Source organism: Pantherophis guttatus, chromosome 4 (assembly GCF_059756535.1).
Source record: "Pantherophis guttatus breed Tessera chromosome 4, ASM5975653v1, whole genome shotgun sequence".
Classification (NCBI taxonomy): domain Eukaryota; kingdom Metazoa; phylum Chordata; class Lepidosauria; order Squamata; family Colubridae; genus Pantherophis; species Pantherophis guttatus.
In genome coordinates this window covers 12,636,607-12,661,909 of record NC_142066.1, presented here as the reverse complement: position 1 = coordinate 12,661,909, position 25,303 = coordinate 12,636,607, and the positions used below count along the sequence as shown (strand labels likewise).

General features: G+C 39.0%; 2 protein-coding genes across 2 annotated transcripts; one reads left to right on the top strand and one right to left on the bottom strand.

The window, feature by feature from the left end:
• Positions 1 to 1,344, top strand: LOC132709931 (olfactory receptor 6E1-like). The gene has a single exon (XM_060684992.2). It carries the CDS (start codon positions 1 to 3, stop codon positions 937 to 939), a length of 939 nt encoding a protein of 312 aa, XP_060540975.2. The 3' UTR covers positions 940 to 1,344.
• A 10,849-nt stretch (positions 1,345 to 12,193) lies between these two features.
• LOC132710117 (olfactory receptor 6M1-like) lies at positions 12,194 to 13,103 on the bottom strand. Its single transcript, XM_060685577.2, has one exon. The coding sequence runs from the start codon at positions 13,064 to 13,066 to the stop codon at positions 12,194 to 12,196; it is 873 nt and encodes a 290-aa protein (XP_060541560.2). The 5' UTR covers positions 13,067 to 13,103.
• Positions 13,104 to 25,303: the final 12,200 nt, after the last annotated feature.

The following is a 25,303-nucleotide window of genomic DNA, read 5'->3' as shown; positions in this document are numbered from 1 at the left end:
ATGACAAATAGGACCACAGTAAAGGAATTCATATTGTTGGGGCTGACTGACAACTTTCCCCTTGAAGTTAGCCTTTTTCTCCTCCTGTTCGGAATTTATCTTCTAACTTTAATAGGAAATGCGGTGGTTATTATTATGACACAGGTGAATGTTCAACTCTGTAGCCCAATGTATTTCTTCCTCCGATATTTGGCATGGGGAGATATTGGGTATATGAGTACTGTAATTCCCAAAGCACTGGTCAACATAGCTACTGGGAGTAAGAGCATCTCTTTAGCTGGTTGCTTCATACAGATATTTCTTTATTTGGTCCTTGGTACCACTGAATTCCTCCTACTGGCTGCAATGTCTGTTGATCGGTACATAGCCATCTGTAACCCTCTTCACTATCCAACCATCATGAATAACCAAGTTTGCTCATTATTGGTATTTTGTTGCTTGGCAGGGGGGATCTCACTAATTCTAGTTATATGCATTCCTTTATTTCTGATGCCATTTTGTGGTCCTAACGTCATGAATCATTTCTTTTGTGACAATGGACCTCTAATGAAACTGGCATGTGCTGACACCAGCTTTCTAGAAATGATTATTTTTTTGGTTGCCATATTCTCTCTGCTTGGGACCTTAAGTGTCAACCTTGTGTCTTACGTCAAAATCATTTCCACCATTCTGCGCATCCCATCCACTACAGGGAGGAAGAAAACCTTCTCCACTTGTGGTTCCCACATGACTGTAGTTACCATCGCTTACAGCAGCTGCATTTTCATGTACATCAAGCCGAAAGGCACCAGCGGATTAGACTACAACAAAATGGTGGCTCTTTTGAACACAGTTATGGCGCCTCTTCTCGTCCCAATCATATACTGCTTGAGGAACAGACAAGTGCAAGATGCTCTGAGGGCTGAACTGAGACACAGGATTGGTTTTGCAAAAAAATGAGATGATTTGCTATCGATATGATTGGTTCAGATTTCATGTCTTAGAATACATTGTTAAGCTATAGCATGTGCTGCCTTCAGAAGTAACAATCACCCACAGAGATGCTCTTACAAGGGGACTTGAGAATGCATAGAGGATGAGGTAATCAGGGATGGAAACATGTGATTGACATCAAAGATGAGAGATTTGGTTTTGGTTCATGTATGGAGTCAATATTGGTGAATGTGGGTATTCCTCTTGAAGTTTTATCCCATCTAGAATAATGGAAGTGGCGACTGGAGGTGTGTGATTATGGAATATCATCAGGCAATGGTCCTGAAGAAACCTGAATATAACAGAAAATGCATAGCGAACACATGAAACGTGAGATCCAGTGTTAGAGACTGTAGAAATTAATGTATGTAAGCTGCCCACAGTCACCTCAATATCAGATAGGTTTAATAAATAAAATGAATAAAACAAGTTCCTATCAACCTCGTTTTGTTGATTAATTGAAATCAACCCACAATATTATGTCTCTCATTTAGCATCTCGTTTCTCAAGACCTACCAAGAACTCATGCAAAGTTGCTTTGGCATATTGGGGGAAAGTTGGTAGACAAGACTGCCTTTCCTTTATCTTGCTCACTATGACTTAGAGTTCTCATTTCTAGACCCCACCTTTTGGTATCCAAATATCAAGGAGAGATTGAACGAAGAGGGGAGTTCTTTTCTCTTCTTTTCTCTCTTTTTTTTTTTTTGAAAATTCTTTTTAATTTTTAAAACACAGAAATAGACATACATCTTTTCGGAATTATTGATCCGGTCATAAATTTGTTCAGCTTTTGCTCATCTTTAACAAAATGTTTTATATTATATTTTTGCCATAATACTTATCACAAATCTCAACTATTACCATCTTATAAAAAAACTAACTCATATTAACTTGATCAAAGCAATAACCCTTCTATTAATCCACCTTAAGTCTTAATTCAATGAATACCTCATAATACATTTCACAATTCTTACCTTAAATACTCACTATTGACAATACAATTCAAACATGTTTATATTTCTAAACCATATTTCCATTTCTAAAACTTCCTTAGTTTTTTTATTACTTCTTATAATATTCATTAAATCTTTACTTAATTATTACTTCCCCAAATTTAAATCTTATCTCTAATCTTGAAAATATACCAATTTGACATTTAAACAAAGTTCTTAGTTCAAATAACACAACATAATACAATTCACAATTATTTCCCTAGATTCTGTCTATTTAACAATACCATTTACTGTATATAAAAATGAGTTACATGAGTCTTATTTAGTAAATCATAATCCTATATCATTTCAGTTTTCTTTTCTTTTTGCTTAAATGAATGTATTATTAAAAATATTCAAATTATTACAATTGTTGTAGGTATTTAAACAATATCGAATTGTTATAGCCATCAGTTTCCTCAAATAATATCATCCAACATCTCAATAAAAATTAATTCATTATGTCCATTGATATATTTTCTTTACATAATCTAATTTTCATTTATTTTCGCTTCCATCTATATTTTAATTCTAAGTATCTGTAACATATTTCTCATTTCTATCTTCATTTCTCTCTCCCCTATTTTGCCCTATCTATCCCATTGTTTCCACTCTCTTTCTTTTCCTCTTATTTTACCATTATTAATCTCAGTATAATCATTAAATCAAAGTCCTGGACTCTTCTATTTAACTCTATATTCCCTAGTATTTTTCAACCTTTTTTTTTATCATTCCACAGTTAATCCCAGTGTAATCATCTTTCTTTTTACTGTAAATCCCAGCATAATCATCTTTATTTTTACTGTAAATCCCAGCATAATCAACTTTATTTTTACTGTTAATCCCAGCATAATCATCTTATTTTTACTGTTAATCCCAGCATAATCATCTTTATTTTTTTCTATTGTGAATCCCAATGTAATCTCCAAAAATCTCCTTTTTATTATTACTATCCACATATTCAATAACTTCTTCATATTTAATCATATTGTCTTTATCTTCTTTATTTTCAATCTCTGAATCTTGCTTCTCCATCTTCATTTTCCTGTCTTCTTGCATGTGCTCCATTTCAACTTTTATGTCGTCAAATTTTAGCCCTCCATACAACATTATAATTATTTCTCTTATTTCCATTTTCCATGGCAGGTACATGAATTTAATAATTTCTCTAATTTCCAGCACCATTTCATTCTTTTTAAGTTAGTATTTTTCTGATTATAAAAGTTCCGTTGTATTCCCCCCCCTTTTTCCCCCTCAAAGTTGAGCCACTTGCAGACAAAGAAATCCTCCCCCAAAAGTTCTCATGGCTCTTATCTGTAAAGTTCACACTTTTCCAAAACAAAGACCAAGTTGCAATTATTCCTTTATACTCCTGAAGGTGTCTCTCTGCAATCCACAATTACAAAATGTCAAACAAGTATCCATTTTGTTTCAATCTACATCAACAATCTTATTTAGCTTCTCTATTTCTTTTTAGCTTTTAAAAATATCAAAACAATTTTATAGTCCAATCCAAATTTAAACAGCTCTTCTCACTTCTTTTTTCCTTTTTTCTGTTTTAAAACTTATTGTCCGTTCTCTTTATCTCTCTTAAAGTTCGAAAAAGAAAGGATCTACTTATTTCTTTCCAATCCTTTAACCAATCTTGGGGCAATTTCTCTAGTTATTAAAAGTATCCAAATAATTTTGTTCAAAATTCAATTTTCCATCGGGTTTTTATCACCTTAAGATTGTGGTTCAGAGCCTTCTTCCCCCCCCCCCCCGTTCATTAGTCGCTGTTTCATCGCTTGGGGTCTTAAAGTTAAAAAAATGTTTTCCTTATTGTTGATTCAAACCATGGGTTGGCTGTCACTCACCCGGCTTCCAAAAACTCAAGCTTCATAGCAGCTGCAATGGCTGCCATCCCCCGCCGCCGAGTCATAGAGAGTTTCCTCTGACCTTCGAGGAACTTGCCTGTTCCTCTTGGTCTTCCAAGGTGCCTCTCTTTCTTCCCCATCCCTGCAGGACGTTTGTGGTCCGAAGACCCATCGGCAGCGGTTCATCAGTCTGGGTTTTCACGGGGCTCATCAGAGCCCACTATTTCCCCGACTATCTCGCTGCAACGTCAAACCGGAAGACCGAAGAGGGGAGTTCTTGAATGACTCAGAATGCAAGCAAAACTACAGTTAGATAAAAGAAGTATGAGTGCAGAACAAAAATGGACACCGAGTTTCAAGTTCTGGTCATGTTTTGTGATGTTCTGCAATTCTTCCTCAGATATCTTTTGTCTGAATCTACTGGCCAATGGAATCGGAAATGGCCAAGTCAACTTGATTTCCACCATTTTCCATGAGTTTTGCAAATGTGTGCTTCTACTTTTCTACTTGAACTTGATTGAGAGAGAACTGATTGGTATTACAGGTAATCCCTGGGATATGAGCATTCCCTTAGTGAACGTTAAAAGTAACACTATTAGACACCCCCCCCCACAACATTTATGAACAAGGCCTGAAATTATGAATGTTGCAGGACCACAGCAGTTGTTTGCTCTTTCGAATGATCGCAGAGGCTCTGCAACATTAACCCCATCTATCCTTCCCCCCCCCCCGTCAAGTGATTCGCCGGTGAGAAATGCGGACCGGACGTCCATGTGAACGGCTGGCAGAATGCTTCTGCAGTGTAAAAGGAGTTGTAGAAGGCTGTGTGCGGCCTCCAGGTCTCCTTCCGTGCCTCCAGACCCCTTTTCAAGCCTGTTAGGGTGTGTGTAAAAAGTATTTGTTGCTTGTGCAATGAGCAGAACAGAAACACACAGGGAAGAAGATAAACGTGCAGCTCGTGTGAGAAAAATACTTTATATACAAGATAATAAGCAGTCTCGGTGTAGGTAAAACAGTCCAAGGTCATAAACAGTAATATCAGTCCAGTAAGTATCTTCCCTTACCAAAGCAAACAGACTTTAGTAACTCGGTATACAGTACCATATAACAATCCAGTCTAACACCAATCAGCAGAAAGACGCAGGAAGCAACAGGAGCAATCAGGAACAAAGAACGCTTCTCTGCGCTGCTTATTTATGCACTGTAGCCTAATTACAGGGTTCAGCAAACCCTGATTACGTGACTCAGTTGTTTCTTAAAGAAACAGATATATTGCCTGACCAACAAGTTAGGAGTAAGCTACAAGCTGAACCTAACATTCTCCCCATTGGGCAGGACAATATACACAATAGATACAGAAACAAAAATACACATCCAAATCATACATTGTACAGTGGTATCAGTTACATTTCAGATTCTTAATCCAAATCTTTCACAACAATTGGTGTGTTTAATGGCACCTTGCGCTTTGGTAAAATTATCGGCAATATTGTCCTCTGATGCGCAATATTCCAATGTAATCATGTTATCCTTGACACATTGCCGAACATTCAGATAACGTATATCAGTGTATTTAGTCCTTGTCTTTACAGCAAGATTCGTTGCCATTGTAATGGCTGCCTGGTTATCTTCATAAACCGTAATAGGATAGTCCATTTTGAATCCAATATCTTCCATCAACTGTTTATAATAAATCAGTTCAGTACATGTAAGTGATAGACAAGAAAACTCCGCTTCCATGGTAGACAAACTGATGTGTTTCTGACGAATTGATCTCCATCCAATCAGGCAGTTATCCAACATGATTGCTATTCCAGACGTAGATTTTCTGGCAAAACTGGCATCAGCATATGCCTTTAACACCATATTGGCATTTGGTTCTAAATACATAGCAAAATGTAACGTTCTTTTAAGATATCTAAGAATACGTTTTGCAGCTTGCCAATGCCTATCAGTAGGTTCTGAACTATATTGTGCTAGTTGATTAACACTAAAAGCTATATCAGGCCGTGTCCAGTTGCTCAAATACGACAAACTGCCTATTAATGATTGATACAGTTCTTTACTGAACTGTAGACTCTGCAAACTATCCTGCTGGAATTCTTGTGTCATAGGAGTCTTGGCAGGTTTACATAATTCCATCCCATATTTTGTCAACAATTTGCAGATTTTATTAGATTGTGAAATTTTAAATCCTCTAGATGTTTTCAGGATATCCAGCCCTAGATAATGCCGTATATGTCCTAGATTTCTAAGTTTAAATTTTGTTTGCAACTGACCGATAATCTCTCTGGCCTCAGCGTCAGTTCTGGTAATTATGGCAATGTCGTCTGTAAAGAGTAACAAGAATGAAACACATCCATCCTGTTCTTTTTTAAACAGACATTTATCTGCTACGCCCTCATAGAACCCAATGTTATGTAATTCCTGCACTATACATTGGTTCTACTCATAACCTGATTGCCTTAAACCATATAGGCTTTTTTGTAGCCTCCAACACTCAGTGCTATCCTGTGTATCATAACCGGGAGGTTTCTTCATATATATTGTATGCCTTAACGGAACGTTCAAGTAAGCTGTTTCGACATCTATATGAGTAATAGAGCATTTATTTCTAGCTGCCCAAACCAGCATTGTTCTCAAAGTGCTCGCTCGTAAACTTGGAGCAAAAACCTCATCATAGTCTCTATCTGTCTGTGAGAACCCTTGTGCAACAAGCCGAGCTTTATGGGTTACTACCCCATCTACACTTTTCTTTACCTTGTAGACCCACCTACAGCCTATAAGTTTCTCATTTGGTGGTATTCTTACAACTTTATAGACACCAAGCCTCTTCAATGAATCAATTTCTCTATCCATTGCCTCTTGCCAGGCTTTTTGCTCCTTTTCTGGATATAATTTTATATCATGATAACTGGATGGTTCGATATCTACTTGGCAAACCACTGTGGCTTTATAGCGATCTGGTGGATGCCGGTCCCTGGAAGATCGTCTAGGCATAACAGGACTAACATCAGGTATATTGGGTTCATCCTCCCCTAACCCTGATTCCTGTTCCTGTTCTTCAATCTTAATAGATGGTTTATCATCCATCTCAGATGAACTATCATCAGGAATATGGTCTACCTTAACATCCACATCTGTAAAACCATAGTCTGCTTTTTCTAATCTGTCCCAGCCTTCATGTTCTAGGAATTTAGCACTAGCGCTACACAAAACTTTTGTTGTTCCTTTTTCCCAGAACCTATAGGACCTATGGTTAGCCTCATAGCCAACAAAAATCATTTTCTTTGCTCTCTGTTGGTCCTTCCTTCTCTGACTAACCGGTATATGCACCCAGGCTGGTGCACCAAAAGTATGTATATAACTTAAATCAGGCTTCCTCCCGTGCCATAAAGTAAAAGGTATTTTTCCTGTAGAGGAGTGCACCACATTATTTAAAATATGATTGGCACATAGTATTGCTTCTCCCCACAATTTATCAGGTAAACAAGCATCAGCCAGCATAGTCCTAGTCATAGCTTGTAGGGTCTGGCCTCTTTGTTCTATATATGCATTATGTTCCGGCCGAAAAGGGGCAGAATGTTTATGCTGTATCCCAGCATATGCTGGGATACTTAGCCAACTGATGGTTAGTAAACTCAGTTCCATTGTCAGTAACAATGCATTTCACCTTAAACCTCTGCTTCCTTTCTACAAAACGAAGCCAGTTTGTGATACATTGGAACGTATCACTTTTGGACTTCATAAGGTAGCAAAAACCATATCTGGTAAAGTGATCAGCTATACTCAAAATATAGCATGCTCCCCCTAAACTGGGTTTCTTTGGCCCTATTAAGTCTAAAAAGACTACCTCCAAAGGTTTAATTGTTTTAAACCCATTGCAGCGGTTTGCAGGTGTAACTTTACTTTTATGCTGGTTACAAGTATTACAGTTCAGGTATTTGCTGCAAGCCCTTAACTTAATGCCTTTAGACTGCTTAACAGTCAAATGCAACAACCTGAAATTCAGATGACCAAGCCTTCTATGTAGTAAATGTACGCATTCATCATGCGGCTTTACATTTCTAAATTTAGCTTTTGACTGAACTAACAGTAATGACTTATCCCTAATGACAAATAAGTCATTTTCTAATTCTGCAGTAACTACAGTGCCTTCACATTCAAGCAAACATTTGTTGTTTTTTAAAAGTTACTGTAAACCCAGAATGTAGTAATGCCTTTACAGATAAAAGGTTATATTTCAAACTAGGGATATAAAGATGGGTAAAGGGTGCTTACTAATAGAACATTGAACAAGTCCCTCCCCAGCTACAGTCACATTCCAGCCATTAGCTAATTTGACCTTTTTAGTACTTTTCTTCATGTTTAGAAATCGTTTTCTGTTTTTTGTTATTGATTGAGAGGCACCGCTATCAATCACCCACCAATCATCTCTTATATTAATAGATGAACTGGTTGCTAAATTACACCCTTTCCTGGGTTTAGCAGAGTTTCTAGCAGACACTTTCTTATTATTACAATATTTTGCAATGTGCCCCTTAGCCCCACATGCATAACAGCGTTTAACAATATTGACATTCTCATATACAGCTTCCACTTTTGGTTGCTGTTGCATCCTTAACTGGTCTCGTTCTTGCCTATGTTTGGCCTCATCCAGTAACCTACCAGTTATACTAGCCAATGTTAGTTCATCTCTAGACAATACTTCTAATGATGAAACAAAAGAGTCATAACTGTCATCCAACGATGAAAGAATAATATAAACTTGCTGCAGTTCAGTAAACACAAGGTCTTTCTCATGGAGCTCCTGGAAAAGCCCTGTCATGGAGTCCAGGTGAGCCATCATGTCTCCTCCTTTCTGAAGATGTAAGCGAAATAATTTCCGTGTCAGGTAGATATGGACACCCACAGAGTCACGAACGTAGAGCTTCTTTAGCTTTGTCCAGCACCTCGCAGCAGACTCTTCGCCCCGGAAATGGACAAGTTGCTGGTCTCCCAGTGTCAGGCCAATGATGCATAAAGCACGCTTGTTGTCCCTGTGAAACTTCACTATCTTTTTGGCATCTTCTTTGTCAGCAGCATTCAATGCAGTTATGTCCGGTGGATTATTAACCATGTCCCACAGTCCTTCTTTTTGCAAAAGTAGACAGCATTTTGTGGACCAGGTAACATAGTTTGTACCATCCAACCGGGTTATGGTGGAATAACTTGTACCTTGCTCAAAAACCATCATCTTGACTACTACACCCACTGCCTGCACTTCTCACTTCCGCAAAAACAAATTAAAGAGCCCTGGAACGTTCTGGGCCCATAACCAATGTTAGGGTGTGTGTAAAACGTATTTGTTGCTTGTGCAACGAGCAGAGCAGAAACACACAGGGAAGGAGATAAACGTGCAGCTCGTGTGAGAAAAATACTTTATATACAAGATAATAAGCAGTCTCGGTGTAGGTAAAACAGTCCAAGGTCATAAACAGTAATATCAGTCCAGTAAGTATCTTCTCTTACCAAAGCAAACAGACTTTAGTAACTCTCGGTATACAGTACCATATAACAATCCAGTCTAACACCAATCAGCAGAAAGATGCAGGAAGCAACAGGAGCAATCAGGAACAAAGAACGCTTCTCTGCGCTGCTTATTTATGCACTGTAGCCTAATTACACGGTTCAGCAAACCCTGATTACGTGGCTCAGTTGTTTCTTAAAGAAACAGATATATTGCCTGACCAACAAGTTAGGAGTAAGCTAGAAGCTGAACCTAACAAAGCCGTTCGCACACACTTACGGTCTGCATTTTTCACCACCAAAGAGCTTGAAAAGAGCTCTGGAGGTGAGAAGGGAAGCCTGGAGGGCCGCACATGGCCTTCCACACCTCCTTTTCATCTCCAAAGCCTTCTTCAAGCTCTTTGCTGATGACAAAGGAGGAAGCAAGCAAAGGAACAGGCTGGAGAGGAGACAGATCTTCATAAGGTAAGTCACCAGGCACGGCAGGATGGGGGAGAAAGTATCCTCGAATCGAATGTACACCTCGGTAAGTGAACATGAGTTATCTCGGGGTGGGGAAGCCCATGGGGGGGGGCTAGTAATGGAACAGGCCACCTATTTCAGACCATCCATGGTCTCCCTTAATCTACAAAAACTTCATTTTCTCCCCACAATTGCTTCCTCCCCCATCCTGCCCCACCTGGCAGTTTTGAGCCAAACTTCAAAAGGAATCCAGTTATTTATTAGGAGCTTCATGCTGGCACGTTCCAAAGTGAAGCTAGCTCTGACTCACCATAATTTACGGTCCCAATCATGCCCCTGTTTCCCCCTCTCCCCAGGAATTAACAACAGGACAATTTCACGGGTTGTAGAGATCACTCCCCTTCGGCCACTGTAAGTAACCCTGGGATACAGTCTTGAGAGAGATAAGTCTGGAATGTGCATCTGTCTTTGGCTGCCATGCCATTTCATCAGTTCCCATCACCCCTTTCCTATGGCAATTTGAGAGCAGGCCAGGGATGCTTTGTGAATTGACACCAAGAAGCTTCTTCAGCTCTGACTGGATGGTGGACAATGGAAAGATTTATACCCCTTGCATACAGCTGGTCATTTGCATTCTTTTAGCGAGTCATTAAAGCCACCTGGAGGTTTATATGTGTCATCTGGGTCACCTGAGTGATGCAAATGGGTGTGGAGCCCTCTTGGAACTGGTGAAAGGACTGTGTTGGAGACTGGAGATAGGTGATGTCATATCCTTCCCCCTTTGTTGAGAGGGGGCTGTTCAATTTTGACATAAATGGTCTTTTTGACCCCTCTTTCAAATCAACAGTCCTCTGTGTCCAACCACACCGGCAACAGTTTTGCAACATAAAAGTGTACATGATTGTTTCCAAACCCAAAACTATCCATCATAACATGAAAACCATACTCTCACAAAATTTAATTCTGATGTAATTGTGGCCATTGCCCATGCTGTTCCTCTACAGAAGGCCCTGTTGTTCTAGAATGTATTTTTTGAAATCCCAATTTAGACTAGTGACAGCCAGATCTGGCCCTAGGTTTTGCCTTGGTTTACCTTCCCAATAAGCAACCGAATGGGAAGATCATTTCAAAGAACTTTATTAGGGTATTCTGATAAAGTGGGATCTCCCTAGGAAAAGGAGAACCTTGAGACCCATCTTACATTCCTTTTTTATAGTTAACACAACAAAGAAAAACGAAAGAGGAAAATTAGTTGGACAACATAAGAGTAACCTCTCCTTGCACAGTAAATTAAGTACAAAACTTGTTTGAAGTTAGATAACCAGATGAGATAAGTCACCAGAAATCCTTGTGTAAATTATCATTTCATTTTAGTAATTTTAAAAGCTATGTAATCGATCTATACAACCATATGATAAAAATTTTCCCACATTCCAGTCTGTAATGAACTTGAACATAGAAAATAAGTCAAATTAAAATGATGTTAACTAACAAATTATAAAACCCATGTCATGTGTCCCTCACTATAGCAATATATATATATATATATATATATATATATATATATATATATATATATATATATATATATAAAGGGTTTTGTGTGTGTGTGTGTGTGTTTCTCTCTCTGTGTGTATGTGTGTATGTTCCAGCATAACTGTGGAACGCCTCGAGCAATTTCAACCAAACTTTGTACACAGATGACTTGCTCTCTGGAAACAAATACTGTAGGGGTAAAACACCCCTAAAACCCCTCAGGGTGCATGTTCTGTTAAGATACAGCCTGTTGTGCCTTAAAATGGCTTTTACTGTGCAGCATAGTGAAGTTGCGATGGTAACGGCTTCACAGTACTCCACAAGGGGGCTCCCTCTGGTAAGGGGGAAAATCCAACATCAGAAATTACTTTTGGTCCAGACATTTTCAACAAGGCTTCAATTATTCTTGAGGACAAATGTATGGCTATGATCACTAAAACATTACTGCAACTCGGCCTGCTTGCACCACTACGAGACCGACATGACATACTTCACACAGATTACATACAATAAAAGAACTACAATGTCGAACAGCTTAGTGCAAACAGTATATCATGGACAAGGAGCAACTTCTAAATCAATATCAGAAAAAAGCATACCAAATGATCATGGATCAGCGAGCAAAACAACCAGGTGGTATCATTTTACTAGATGCTTTGGGGGCACAGGGAAAACATTTTTAACTAATTTAATTCTCGCTGAAATCAGGGCTCAGAATTAAGTTGCTCGTCCTGTCTAATACAGGATTGGGATAAATAAATACCCAGGCAATGCCAGGTTATCAGCTAGTGTATTAATAAAATCCAAATCTGTTTACACTTGTATGAGGTCAGCCAAGGTTGGCAAGGTCCTTCCAATGATTTCTCCTCACAAAATATGTTTGTGCCTCTGCAAACAGTCTCGGAAAGCATCCTTGACTTTCTCATTCCTCAAAGTGTAAATAAAAGGGTTCAGTAATGGGGTAACCACAGAGGTAAGAACTGCCACAGCTTTCTGGGCATCCCGAGATCGACCCTTGCTGGGCAAAGAGTACATGAAGATGGCAGTGCCGTAGATGATGGAAGCGACCGTGAGGTGAGAGGCACAGGTTGAAAAAGTCTTCCTACGACTGCCACTGGTCTGCATCCTCACCACAATCACAATTATGTAGAAGTAAGAGACAACAGTGACACACAAAGAGCTGAGTAACCACAGACCAGAGAGGCTAGTTGCCAGAGTCAGGAGACTATCTATATCATTGCAAGAAAGCTTGATCAGTGGAGCATAGTCGCAGAAGAAATGATCGATCACGTTAGAGCTGCAGAAGGACAGTTGGCCCAGGAGAATAATTGGCTCAGAAGTACTCACAAAAGAAGCAATCCAGCAGCCCAACACGAGACTCACACAGATCCGCCCATTCATGATGATGGTGTAGCGCAATGGATGGCAGATAGCAATGTAGCGGTCAAAGGCCATCACGGCAATGATGATGATCTCACAGGTACCAAAGAAGAAATAAGAGTAGCACTGAATGACGCAGCTCCAGAAAGAGATTGATTTGTTCAGAGAAACTAGATTGGTCAACATCTTCGGTGTGACTGTCAGAACGAAAAATACCTCCAGAAAGGAGAGGTTGCAGAGGAAGAAATACATGGGGGTTTGCAAACGTTGGTCCACGCATACCAGAGTGATAATCATGAGGTTCCCAGCCAAAGTGAAAAACAACACAACCAGGAGCAATGAAAAAAGGAAGAGTTCCATGGCCCTAGGTAGTTGGAAGCCAATTAGGATGAACTCGGTCACTTGTGTTGTGCTATTCTGAGTCCTAGTTCCCATCATGAATTTGCTAGTGGAGAAAAATCAAGCCAAGAAAAAAACTCACTGCAGATTGGTGCCCTTAAATATATATATTTTACCTTCTTCTCTTGAGTCCCAAGTTCAAACCTGGGGACCTCTCATCAAAGAGTGCCAGAAACAGCCTCCTGAAGGCAGGAGAGTGGGGTCTACTCCATCAGGCTTCTTCTCATAGAAATGCACCAACATTGAAATGCCTTCTCCCCAGGAGCACAACCTGGGTAATGATAGTCACCTGTCCTTCAGAATGTGACTCTGTAAAAAATAAGATATTTTGCTTGAATCATTGCTTTTCAGTGCCCTGGATGCATGTGTGGTTTTTAATAAATCAAGAACTTGCTGGCATTGCTACTGTTATGTGATATTCAGAAAAAACAGGATAACAGAGTTGGGAGGGACCTTGGAAGTCTTCTAGGCCAACCCCCTGCTTACGCAGGAAACCCTACACCAGTTCAGACAAATGGTTATCCAATCTCTTCTTAAAAACTGCCAGTGTTGGAGCATTCACAACTTCTGGAGGCAAGTTGTTCCACTGATTAATTGTTCTCACTGTCAGGAAATTTCTCCTTAGTTCTAGGTTGCTTCTCTCCTTGATTAGTTTCCACCCATTGCTTCTGTTGCACCTACCCTTAGGTGCTTTGGCTCCCTCTTTTTTGTGGCAGCCCCTGAGATATTGGGAGACTGCTATCATGTCACCCCTAGTACTACTTTTCATAAGAATAGACATATCCCGTTCCAGCAACCGTTCTTTATATGTTTTATCCTCAAGTCCCCTAATCATCTTTGTTGCTCTTCTCTGCACTCTTCCTAGAGCCTCAACATTTTTTTTTTTACATTGTGGTGACCAAAACTGAATGCAGTATTCCAAGTTTGGCCTTATCAAGGCACTATAAAGTGGTATTAACACTTCATGTGATCTTGATTCTATCCTTCTGTTGATGTGTAGAGTTTTTTAGCAGCTGCTGCACACGGTTGGCTCATATTCCTTTCCATATTTCATGCTCAAAGACTGTCTATAATATTATAACTCTAGCACGAACGCCTTTATATAGAAGTATATGAAGATACTTCTGTTTATATAAAGGATATAAGGACATAGTATATCAACACACTGAGAGCTTCTACACTGGAAATAGCAATAGCAATAGCACTTACTTATATATCGCTTCACAGTGCTTTGCAGTCTTCTCTAAGCGGTTTACAGAGTCAGCCTATTGCCCCCAACAGTCTGGGTCCTGATTGTACCCACCTCGAAAGGATGGGTAGGCTGAGTCAACCTTGAGCCTGGTGAGATTTGAACTGCCAAATTGCAGGCAGCCGGCAGTCAGCGGAAGTAGCCTGCAGTACTGCACTACTCTAAGCACCATGCCACCGTGGCTCAGATAAATTCCTTGTGTCTAATCACACTTGGCCAAACAAAGTATTCTCTAAGTAATGTACATTCAACAAAATATGGAGAGCTCAAAAAACGTACTAGGAGAAAATTGAGAGATCCATGCAGGAACTCTTTTAACTTACCAGAAGTGGTTTTCAGTTCTTCTATTGGTAGAAGTGCCTGGCTAGGTGGCTAGGTGGCTAAGAGGCTGAGTTTGTCAATCAGAAAGGTCAGCAGTTTGGCGGTTCGAATCCTAGTAAACCCTAGTAAAGGTCTCCTGCATGAGCAGGGGGTTGGACTAGATGACCTCCAAGATCCCTTCCAACTCTGTTAGTTACTGAAGTAAAACACGTTGGCCATAAGAGACATTTCTTTTAAGTCAAGTAGAGCTTGCAATAATAAGATGAAATCTCTTAGGTGACATTAATGTGAAATATTCTGTACTCTCTTCTATCAATGGAGTTTTGCACCCTTCTCCTCCGAAGCTTCCAACGCTGTTGGTTGTCGTACCTTCTTGACTGACAGGCAGAATGATGCTCTCACCTAAAGCCTTTCTTCAGGCAGCTATTTAGTGGAGTCTATGTCTTCTGGTAGGAAGAACCCAGCTGGTTCTCTGGAACTGAAATTCTACATATAAGATGGCTCCCAATCCAATCAATTTAATGATGAAAACACAATTGCTGAGGTTCTATGAATGACCCTCATCTTCTGTGCTACATCATATAACAAACAGATTTCTGAATTATCACGGATAGTGAAGTTTTGCTTATAATACCCTTGAGCTGTAGGCTTAGAAGCCATTGAGGACAAAGGTGCACTACAACAGTTCCTTTCCCAGTTTAAGGTCCTCAGCTCTTACATCTCTTCCTCTGACTGTGACCACGTGAAGTTTTAATACCACTCTATAATTCCTTGGTTTAAGACCTCACTTGGAATACTGCAACCAGTTTTGGTCACTATGATGTAAAAAGGATGTTGAGGCTCTAAAAAGAGTGCAGAGAAGAGCAATAAAGATGATTTTTTTTTTTTTTGATTTATATGCTGCCCTTCTCCGGAGACTCAGGGCAGCTTACAAGGCATTAAACAATAACCTTCATACTTTTGTATATTTTATACAAAGTCATCTTATTGCCCCCACAAACTGGGTCCTCATTTTACCTACCTTAGAAAGGATGGAAGGCTGAGTCAACCTTGAGCCTGGTGAGAATTGAACTCGCAGTAATTGCAGGCAGCTGGAAGCTAAATACTACCTTTAACAGTAGCATTAGTCTGCTGCGCCATTCAGGCTCTTTTTAGACAACTGGGTTAGATTAGATTAGATTAGATTAGATTAGATTAGATTAGATTAGATTAGATTAGATTAGATTAGACAACTGGAGGCTAAAATACATGAGGAAGGGTTGCAGGAATTGGGTATGTCTATTTTGATGAAAAGAAGGACTAGGGGAGACATGATAGCAGGGTTCCAATATCTCACGGGTTGCCACAAAGAAGTCAAGCTATTCTCCAAAGCACCTGAGGGCAGGACAAGAAGCAAAGGACAGAAGCTAATCAAGGAGAGAAGCAACCTAGAACTAAGGAGAAATTTCCTGGCAGTTAGAACAATTAATCAATGGAACAACTTGCCTTTAGAAGCTGTGTCTGCTCCATGATTGTCTTTAAAAACTGGAGGTTTTTAAAGAAGAGATTGGACAGCTGTTTGTCTGAAATGGTAAAGGGTTTCCTGCCTGAGCAGGGGGTTGGATTAGAAGACCTCCAGTGTCCCTTCCAACTCTGTTATTCTATTAAGAGAATACTTCCAATTGGTCATACCTGATATAAGTGATGTGAGGGGGAAAAAATCACCAGACTGATGTTAATTCTTGGCGGGTTCCTGTTGCTATCTCTGAATCATGAATAGACAATTGAATGATACAATCTTTATCCAAAAGCCTCACAAGAATCCTTCTCATAAGGTGTACATGAACTGGGAGAAACTAGTGGCATGAAGATTGGGGATTCCTTGGGGACAATCATCAGTGAGAGGTATAGTTGCATCTGGATGAAGACTGGAAGTAGTGGATCTTATTTTCATCTCCACATCCCAAACTTTCAGCAGGAAGATCTCACGGAGTCACTTCCAATCCAGTCTTCTTTGGACTAGCATTCTGATGGCTTTGCCTACACATAGAGCATGCTTGTATTTTCCTTCATCCTGTGACACTTTCTCCCAAAATGAACTTAGCAGATGATTAACTCCTAGCTATGCAGAAATATCCCTCTTGACAATCAGTTAAATAAATTGGCATTTAAAAAGTATAAGTTGAGTTACTTCCTTGGAGACATTTGTTAATGGGTTCCCCAGAGAGTAAAGTTTGTAAATATATTTATTCATTCTGGTGGCATCAAAACTTTAATGATATTAGGCCTGATTTTCCTAGCTTGCAGTGCATATTGTAGAAAATTACAGCCCTCTCATAGAAGAATGAAATATTCTGAGGAATATTAAAAAGGCAAAATATTATATTTCCCTAAAGAAGGAATGGAGAAACATTCTCTTTGAGACAGAAAGCAACCCCAATTTTCCTTAATAGCCCACAGCAGATGGGAGATAAAGCACAGCACTTAAGAGATAAAGAGATAGCTCTATTCATAGGCAAAGCAAATACTGCAGGCAGAATTCCATTCAAGACAGGATCTTCTTAACAGAAAACTTACTTTAGCCACCACGTATAAAGAAAATATATACAAGATGTTCTATAGGTGGCACCTCCCACCCACAAGATTATCTAAAATGAGCAAAAACTTCTCACCAATGTATTGGAAATGCAAGACAAAGCTAGGGACTTTTTGTCATATGTGGTGGGAGTGTCCGAAAGCTAGAGATTTTTGGCACCAGATAAAATGATGGCTGGAAGAGATGTTAACTCAAAATATAGAGTTAAAGCCAGAACTTTTTCTTTTGGGTATTATAAAGGACAAATATAACAAGGGAACAATATATTTAATGTTACATATTTTAACGGCAGCAAGATTGGCCTTCACACAAAACTGGAAAAATAAAGAGACCCCCTCAGAAGGAGAGGTATAAACAAGATACTGACTTGTGCTGAAATGGACAGGTTGATTCTAGAACTCAAAGATAAGTGTGATACGGACTATTATGAAATCTGGAATAAACTGTATTATTGGTTGGAAAGGAGGAGGAATGTCAGGACAAAGGATTATTGATAAGTCAAAAGTTTAAAAATTTTCATGTTAGTTTTCTGTGACAAATAGGAATGGTATCGGTATTGTAATTTTCACAGATGAAAGAATCCGTATATTTGAATTGTGTTAGATTGTATATATTAACATAGTGAAAATGAACTGTATTTGTCGTAAGGTAAAACTTGATGGAAATGTTCAAACCAAAAAAGTCGCACCATGTCCAATGTTTTTAATTGTATTATAAATAAAAAACTTTTTAATTAAAAAAAGACAGGATCTTCTTCTTGTGCAATGTCCATCATTGGATGTTGACACTACCTCGTGTCGTTTGATGATTTCTCCCAGTGGTTTCTTTTTTTTTTTTTTTTAAATACTTTATTGAATTTTCCAATTTTTTAAAAAGACAATGTACAATCACAATCTTGATCCGAGGTGCAATGTTTACACATTTCATAGATCAAACATTAAGTGAATTTCATCCATAGCTATACAATATACAGTTCTATACAATTCTCTACATTTCTATACAATTAAGTCCATTTCGGGTGTCTAACAAATCGTAGCCTATTATCATATTTTTATCCTATTCTTTAACCAGTTATACCAAATTCCCCATATTTCATAGTACTTGAAGTTCTCTTCATTTTTTAGCTCGCTCGTCAATTTAGCCATCTCTGCGCACTCTAGAATTTTATTTATTAATGCTTCTTCAGAGGGGGTAGAGTTGGATTTCCAGAGTTTCGCAAAGGCTAATCTAGCCGCAGTAATAATTTGAATTGCCAATTGGGTTTTATTGTTGTCGAGACAATCTTCAATCATACCTAGGAGGAAGGATTCTGGGGCCAGGGCTATCTCTTGTCCCATTATTTCCGAGAGCCAGAGTCGGATCTTTAACCAAAACTTTTTGGTCTCAGGGCAAGTCCACCACAGATGGTAAAAGGTGCCGACCGTCTTTCCACATTTCCAACATAAAGCAGAAGAATTTGGAAATATTTTGGCCAGCCTGTCCGGGGCTAGGTACCACCTATGCAGCATTTTGTAGTGATTTTCCCTGAATGTTACCGATTTCGTTATTTTGAGATTTCTGTTCCAAGCTATCTCCCAGTCATTGAAATTAAGGCCATATCCTAAATTTTTCTCCCAAATGCTTAGCTGATTTTTAGCTATCTTCTCAGCTCTATCCTCATCTAATATAAAGTTATAGATTTTCGATAGCATTTTCTTATCTGGTCCCCAAATAATTTTGTCAAAATATCCATATTTCATTTCAATACCACGTTTATCTCTATCTTCTTGAAATCTAGACTTAATCTGAAGATATTTCCACCAATCCAGAATAAACCCCTGGTCCCTCAGCACTTCCAAGGGCTTGAGCTTCCCTTCTTCATCCAAGATATCCTTATATGTGCCCATTTTATAGTTCTCTCTTCTATTTGGGGCCACTAGAGCATCCATAATCGACAACCAGCTAGGAACCTTGGTATATATCTTCTGTCTAATTTCCAGCCACGTACGGATCAATGTCTCTCTAATTTTATGTTTATAGAAATGAGTTTTCTTCCTATCCTTTATGTCCCAGAGATAAGCATGCCATCCTTCAAGGAGATCGTGTCCTTCTAGTGTTAAGATTCTACCTTCTTGTAATTTGATCCACTCCTTTATCCAAATTATTTTTGCCGCCTTTTGATATGATTCCCAGTCAGGGAGCCCGAACCCTCCCAAATTTCTTTTCCCTTGAAGTGTCTTGAGAGAAATCCTCGATTTCTTACCCTCCCACAAAAAATTCCTGATATGTTTATTCAGATCCGAAAAAAATTTTTTATCTAGTGATATCGGTATATTTTGAAATAGAAATAGAAATTTCGGTAAAATATTCATTTTGATCGCCGCAATTTTACCAGTCAGGGACAATTTAAGCCTCCTCCACCTATCAAGGTCTTGATTAGTTTTCTGCAATAAAGGGATATAGTTATCATCTTTTAATGAAGAGAGTCTCGCCGTAATCCATATTCCCAGATATTTTATCTTCTTAACTACCTGGAGGCCTAATAAATCTTCTAATTCTTTCGTTTGTGGGTTCGTCATATTTTTCACAATTATTTTGGTTTTGTTCTTATTAAGTTTAAGGCCCGCGACTTCTCCATAATTCTGAACTTCCTGCATTAATTTTGGGCCGGTGTCTAATGGGTCTTCTAATATGAAGGCAATGTCATCCGCAAAAGCCTGTGTTTTAAATATTTCCTTCCTAATCTTCAAGCCTTTGATATTTTCATTAGTTCTAATCCTTCTGAGTAAGACCTCTAATGCTAGAATGTAAAGTAAGGGGGATAGGGGACATCCCTGCCTGACTCCTCTTTGGATCTGAAATGTCTGGGTTCTGTCTCCGTTAACTAATATATTTGCCCTCTGGTTTTGGTAAATATTCTCTATCATCCTCCTAAAGTTAGTCCCGAATCCCATTAGATCTATTTGGTTTATCATGAAGGTCCAATTCAGATTGTCGAATGCCTTTTGGGCATCGACAAACATTAAAGCCATCTGTTTTCCAGGGTATTGTTCATAATATTCAATGGTATTTAAAACTGTTCTCAAATTGTCTCTAATCTGTCTCCCTGGGAGAAAACCATTTTGATCCTTATGTATCCATCTATTTAAAATTTTCTTGAATCTCTCCGCTATTATAGTCATAAATAATTTGTAATCTGCGTTAAGCAGTGAGATAGGTCTATAGTTGGAAATCTGCTTCGGGTCGGCACCTTCTTTCAGAATGATCGTCAGGTACGCTTCCCTCCAGGAGTCTGGGATTGTTATGCCAGCAATAACATCATTTAGAATTTCTAACAATTCCAGTTTCAGAGCGTCATCAAATTTTTGATATAATTCTCCGGGGAGACCATCAGGGCCTGGGGTTTTATTCTTCTTTATTTTGGATAAGGCGGTTTTTAACTCCCCTATGGTGATCTTCCCATTTAACATTTCCTTTTCTTCTTCCGGAATTTGAGGAAGGTTGGCTTCCAACAAATACTGTTCTACCTTGTTTAACTCAATTCCTTCATTTTTGTAAAGACATTCATAAAATTTTCTTATGCTTTCTAATTTGTCTTCTTCCTTCGTCAACAGGATGCCCTGTGGATCTTCTAAGGCTAGTATTTGGTTTTTTTCCTTCTCTTTTTAAAATTTATATGCCAGCCATCTCCCCGACTTGTTAGCGTTCTCGAAACAATAGTGCTTAGATCTTCTTATTTTTTGAGCTACCTCCTCCTGGTCCAATAGATTCAGTCTATGTCTCATCATCAACCACTGTTGTTTCGTCGCCTCATCTCCCGGTCGTTGCTGTAATTCAGCCTCAGTTTGTAATAATTTTTGAGTAAGTTCTTCTCTATTCTTTCTTTTTTCCTTATTTTTAAAGGCAGTATATGAGATGGCTACTCCTCTGACATAGGCCTTCATAGTGTCCCACACAATTTCTTTGGCTGTCCCTCGATTTCCATTTTCTAAGAAGAAGCATTTGATTTCTTCATTCAATTTGAGTGTGAACTCTTTTTCATTTAGGAGATTGGTCCTTAAGCTCCATCTCTGTTGTATTTTCTTCGTATCATGGGACCAACTGATTTCAAGGAGCTTATGATCTGCCCAAGTATTGATGCCCATGTTAACTTTCTTGATTTCTAATGCCAATTTTCTAGTAACCCAAACCATATCGATTCTGGACCAGGAGTTCTGTGGGATGGAGTAAAATGTATATTGTCTGTCCTGGGAGTGTAAGGTACGCCACATGTCAATTAAATTTATCTCATCCACCAAATCAAAGAAAATCTTTGGTAAGGGAGGTCTTTTATTCTTTTTGGTTATATCGCACTTATAATCAAGCTTTGGATCTACAATTCCATTAAAATCCCCTAGCATACATATTTCAAGATGTGCCCAATTTGCCAACTGTTTCTGCAGTTTCCTATAGAATTTCCCTTGTTTTTTATTCGGTGCATAAACCCCTACTAATAACAGTCTAGAGTTACCTCTCATTATTTCAACTATGAGTATTCTCCCTTTTTCATCTTTATATTTACATTCTGCCGTTATTCCTTTCTTAACATAGATAGCAACCCCCCTTTTCCTTTTCTCAGCTAGTGAGGAAAATACTTTACCAAATTTACAGTAATTTAAATATTCGGCTTCATCTTTTTTTATATGGACCTCTTGGATGCAGATAATATCGGGATTTTGTTTCACCAATTTTGACAGTATTATCCTTCTTTTTTTGTAATCGTTTAATCCATTCACATTTACCGATATGATCTTGGTATCGTTCATTCCTGAAATTAGTTTCTAGACTCTTGTTCTTATTTACCTTTTAAAGTTACTGCTCTCACTGGCCTTGATTTTTTCCCTCTTTCCTCAGTATCCTCCTTTTTCTTCTCCTCTTCTATGTCTTCCCTAGTAATTTGCTCTTGGGATATCTCTTCTTCCGTATTTGCTATCTCATTATCCTCCTTACTGGTTTGTTCCTCCTCTCCTCCCCTTAGTTGTTCTAAAAAGTCTTGAGCATCACTTAGACAATCAATTCTTATTTTCCTCCCTTGCCAGGAAATTTGCAGTCCTTCCGGCAAAAGCCACCTAAAAATTATATTTCTCCTGTTTAGATGATTTGTCAAAAACCTATAGTTTCTCCTCCTTTCCCTCACTCTTCTCGGAATTTGTTTCAGAATATTAATTTCTTTTCCCCCGTAGGTAATTTTTTCCTCCCGCGCTATATTATACAGAATATCCCTAACTTTTTTTCTAGCAAAGCGCACATGGACCTCTCTGGGGAGTCTGTTTCTTCTTACGTAATTTGTCTGGACTCTGTACACCTCATCGATCTCACGAATTATTTCCTGCTTGTCTTGCTGCAGAGTTTCTGCAATCAACTCCGCTATCTTATCACCTAAATCCTCATCTTTATCTTCCAGGATGTTCTGGAAACGCAAGAAAAACGAGGCCTTGTCCATCTCAAGTTGGATCAGTGCGTCTTCCGTTTCTTTGTTTTGTGCCGACAAAGTTTGGTCTACTGTGTCCAGTTTTTTCTCGTTTTTTTCAATTCTTTGTTCTGCTTTTAAAATTCTATTTTCGTTACTAGCAATAGCAGTTTGAATCTCATTCATTTTAAAATCAAGAGCATGGATGTCTGATTTTAATTCGGAGTGACTATTCAAAAGTTTTTCTTGCATCGCAAGCATTGTTTCTTGGATTGACTGAAGGGATGCTTGTACCGTTTGTAGTGTAGGAGTTATAGGGGGTTTGTCTAGTTTCTGGAGACCTTCTACTGATTTCTGGGTGGCTGGGGAAGACATCGCCAAGGTAGGTATAGATGTCGCTTTTTTAGCAGTTTTTGCAATTGTGGAGGTCAGACTTGCCATTTCTTTCAGAACCAATTTTTGGTCTCTTATTATCTCCTCTATCTTTCTCCAAATTCTCATCCAGTGGCACTTGCCACGTTTTCTCTGAGGAGCTTTCTTAGACCTTTATTTCGCTCCTTTATTGGTCCTCTCTGCACTCTCAGTAAGTTCCAATTAATACTAGGTTCTAAATTTCCAAAGTACTGTAGTGGGCTACTATAAAGTTTCCAGCAATTAACAATCACTAATTATACAATTATATAGTTCTCTTCCAAATAGGTAAACAATATATCGATACAAATCAATTAATCACTTAGTAAAATCTAAATTCAATCTTAGAAAAGAGTAAATAATATATATAAATTGTTAAAGGCTAGCAATACAAGTAATTATTTTAAGTTAATAAATTCTATTTTCAGTTCCTGATAGGTAGTATTGATATAAATAAATACAGATAGATATTCTAAATTATATAAGTTGACCACAATAAGTTAATGTACTAATAAATTCTAAGTTCAGATCTTAATAAAGGTTGGATATAAATAGATATAATAGATATAAATAAGTATAAATAAATTACAATAAATATAAATAAATATAAAATCCTATATAATAATTTAATTAGTAAGATACAAATCCAACCCTTTTTTCTCCCCTTAACTAGTAATAATTATAGAGATCTAAATTCTCATATATAATCAACCTTTTTTTTTTTGTATATATCTATAAAATGGCTTAAGAGGTCTAATTAATATTAATTATAACATTATAAAGTTAGAGAGAAAAACAGAGTTCACTTATTAATATCACAGATACTCAAGAGAAGGATAGGAAGGATATAGACATATAAATATATGGGTATAAGTATATTGTTTTATAGTATTTATAGTATTTACGGAATTTTAGAATACAAATAGGAGATCTTCAATTTCCCACTTTGCTGGGCTCCAACCAAACTCGATGGTAATAGTCTCTGCCAGAGCGTCTTCTTGTTCAACCTCTGCTGTTCCACTCTTCTGATTCAATGGAAGCACTTCCTGTTTGCTGAAAGCCTATTTCTTCTGCTTTCTTCCACTCAATCCCAATACCAAAAGCCAGCCACACCAATAGTCTTTCCTTTTTCTTTTACTCTCTCACCGCACTGCACTCTCCAAAGCTCCTTACAAACGCAATCCGCTCTCCCCGTTTTCTCGTCTGCTCTTCGGCTTGTCGGATCGCCGGGAGTACAAGCTGCTCCACCCTCTCCGTCTCTGCCTCTCGCCACTCTGAGCACTCCTCTCCCGACACCACCGATCCCCTCTCTGCCGCACGATCGTAGGTATAGGGGAATAGGCTTAAATCTGTCACCGCACCTCCGATCTTCTTCTTAGCTTCCCGTCTTTGTTGGCTATTGCTGCTTCGTGCCCGCCATCAATGGCCGGCTCACCGCGTTGGCTAGGCAGAGCCGCCTGGTCCAGCGAGAGGTGATCGCACCCACTTCCCGCTTGCCTGGCTTCCTCTTTTGCCCGCAGGGCTCTCCGGGTCCCGCGTCCCCCAAGGGGATCCCCAAAATGCAATGTTTAAAGGTGTTGAGGAGCAGCGAGCTCTCACTCCACACCCTGTCGCTGCAAGTCACCAACCGGAAGTTGATTTCTCCCAGTGGTTTCATGTAGATGTTAAGTAGGAGGGGAGAGAGGACTGAGCCCTGAGGCACCCCGCAGACGAGGGGCCTAGGGGATGACCTCTGTCCTCCAACCAGCACCGACTGTGATTGACCAGAGAGATAGGAGGTGAACCACCACAACACAGTGCCTCCCACTCCCAGCTCTCTTAGTCACCCCAGAAGGATACCATGGTCGATGGTATCGAAAGCCGCTGAGAGGTCAAGTAGCACCAAGATAGAGGAATGACCCCTGTCTCGGGCTCGCCAGAAGTCATCCATCAGCGTGACCAAGGCAGTTTCCGTGCTGTAGCCAGGTCTGAAGCAGGACTGAAAAGCGTCCAGATAATCTATTTCATCCAAACTTTCAAGTTCTGGTCACGTTTTGTGATGTTCTGCAATTCTTCCTCAGATATCTGCTCTCTGAATCCACTGGCTAATGGAATTAGAAACGGCCAAGTCCACTTGATTTCCACCATTTTCAATGAGTTTTGCAAATGTGTGCTTCTACTTTTCTGCTTGAAATTGATTGAGAGAGAACTGATTGGTATTACAGGTAATCCCTG

Excerpts from the sequence above, each read along its gene's own strand:
- LOC132709931 (XM_060684992.2), top strand. The coding sequence starts at position 1 with ATGACAAATAGGACCACAGTAAAGGAATTCATATTGTTGGGGCTGACT.
- LOC132710117 (XM_060685577.2), bottom strand. The coding sequence starts at position 13,066 with ATGGAACTCTTCCTTTTTTCATTGCTCCTGGTTGTGTTGTTTTTCACT.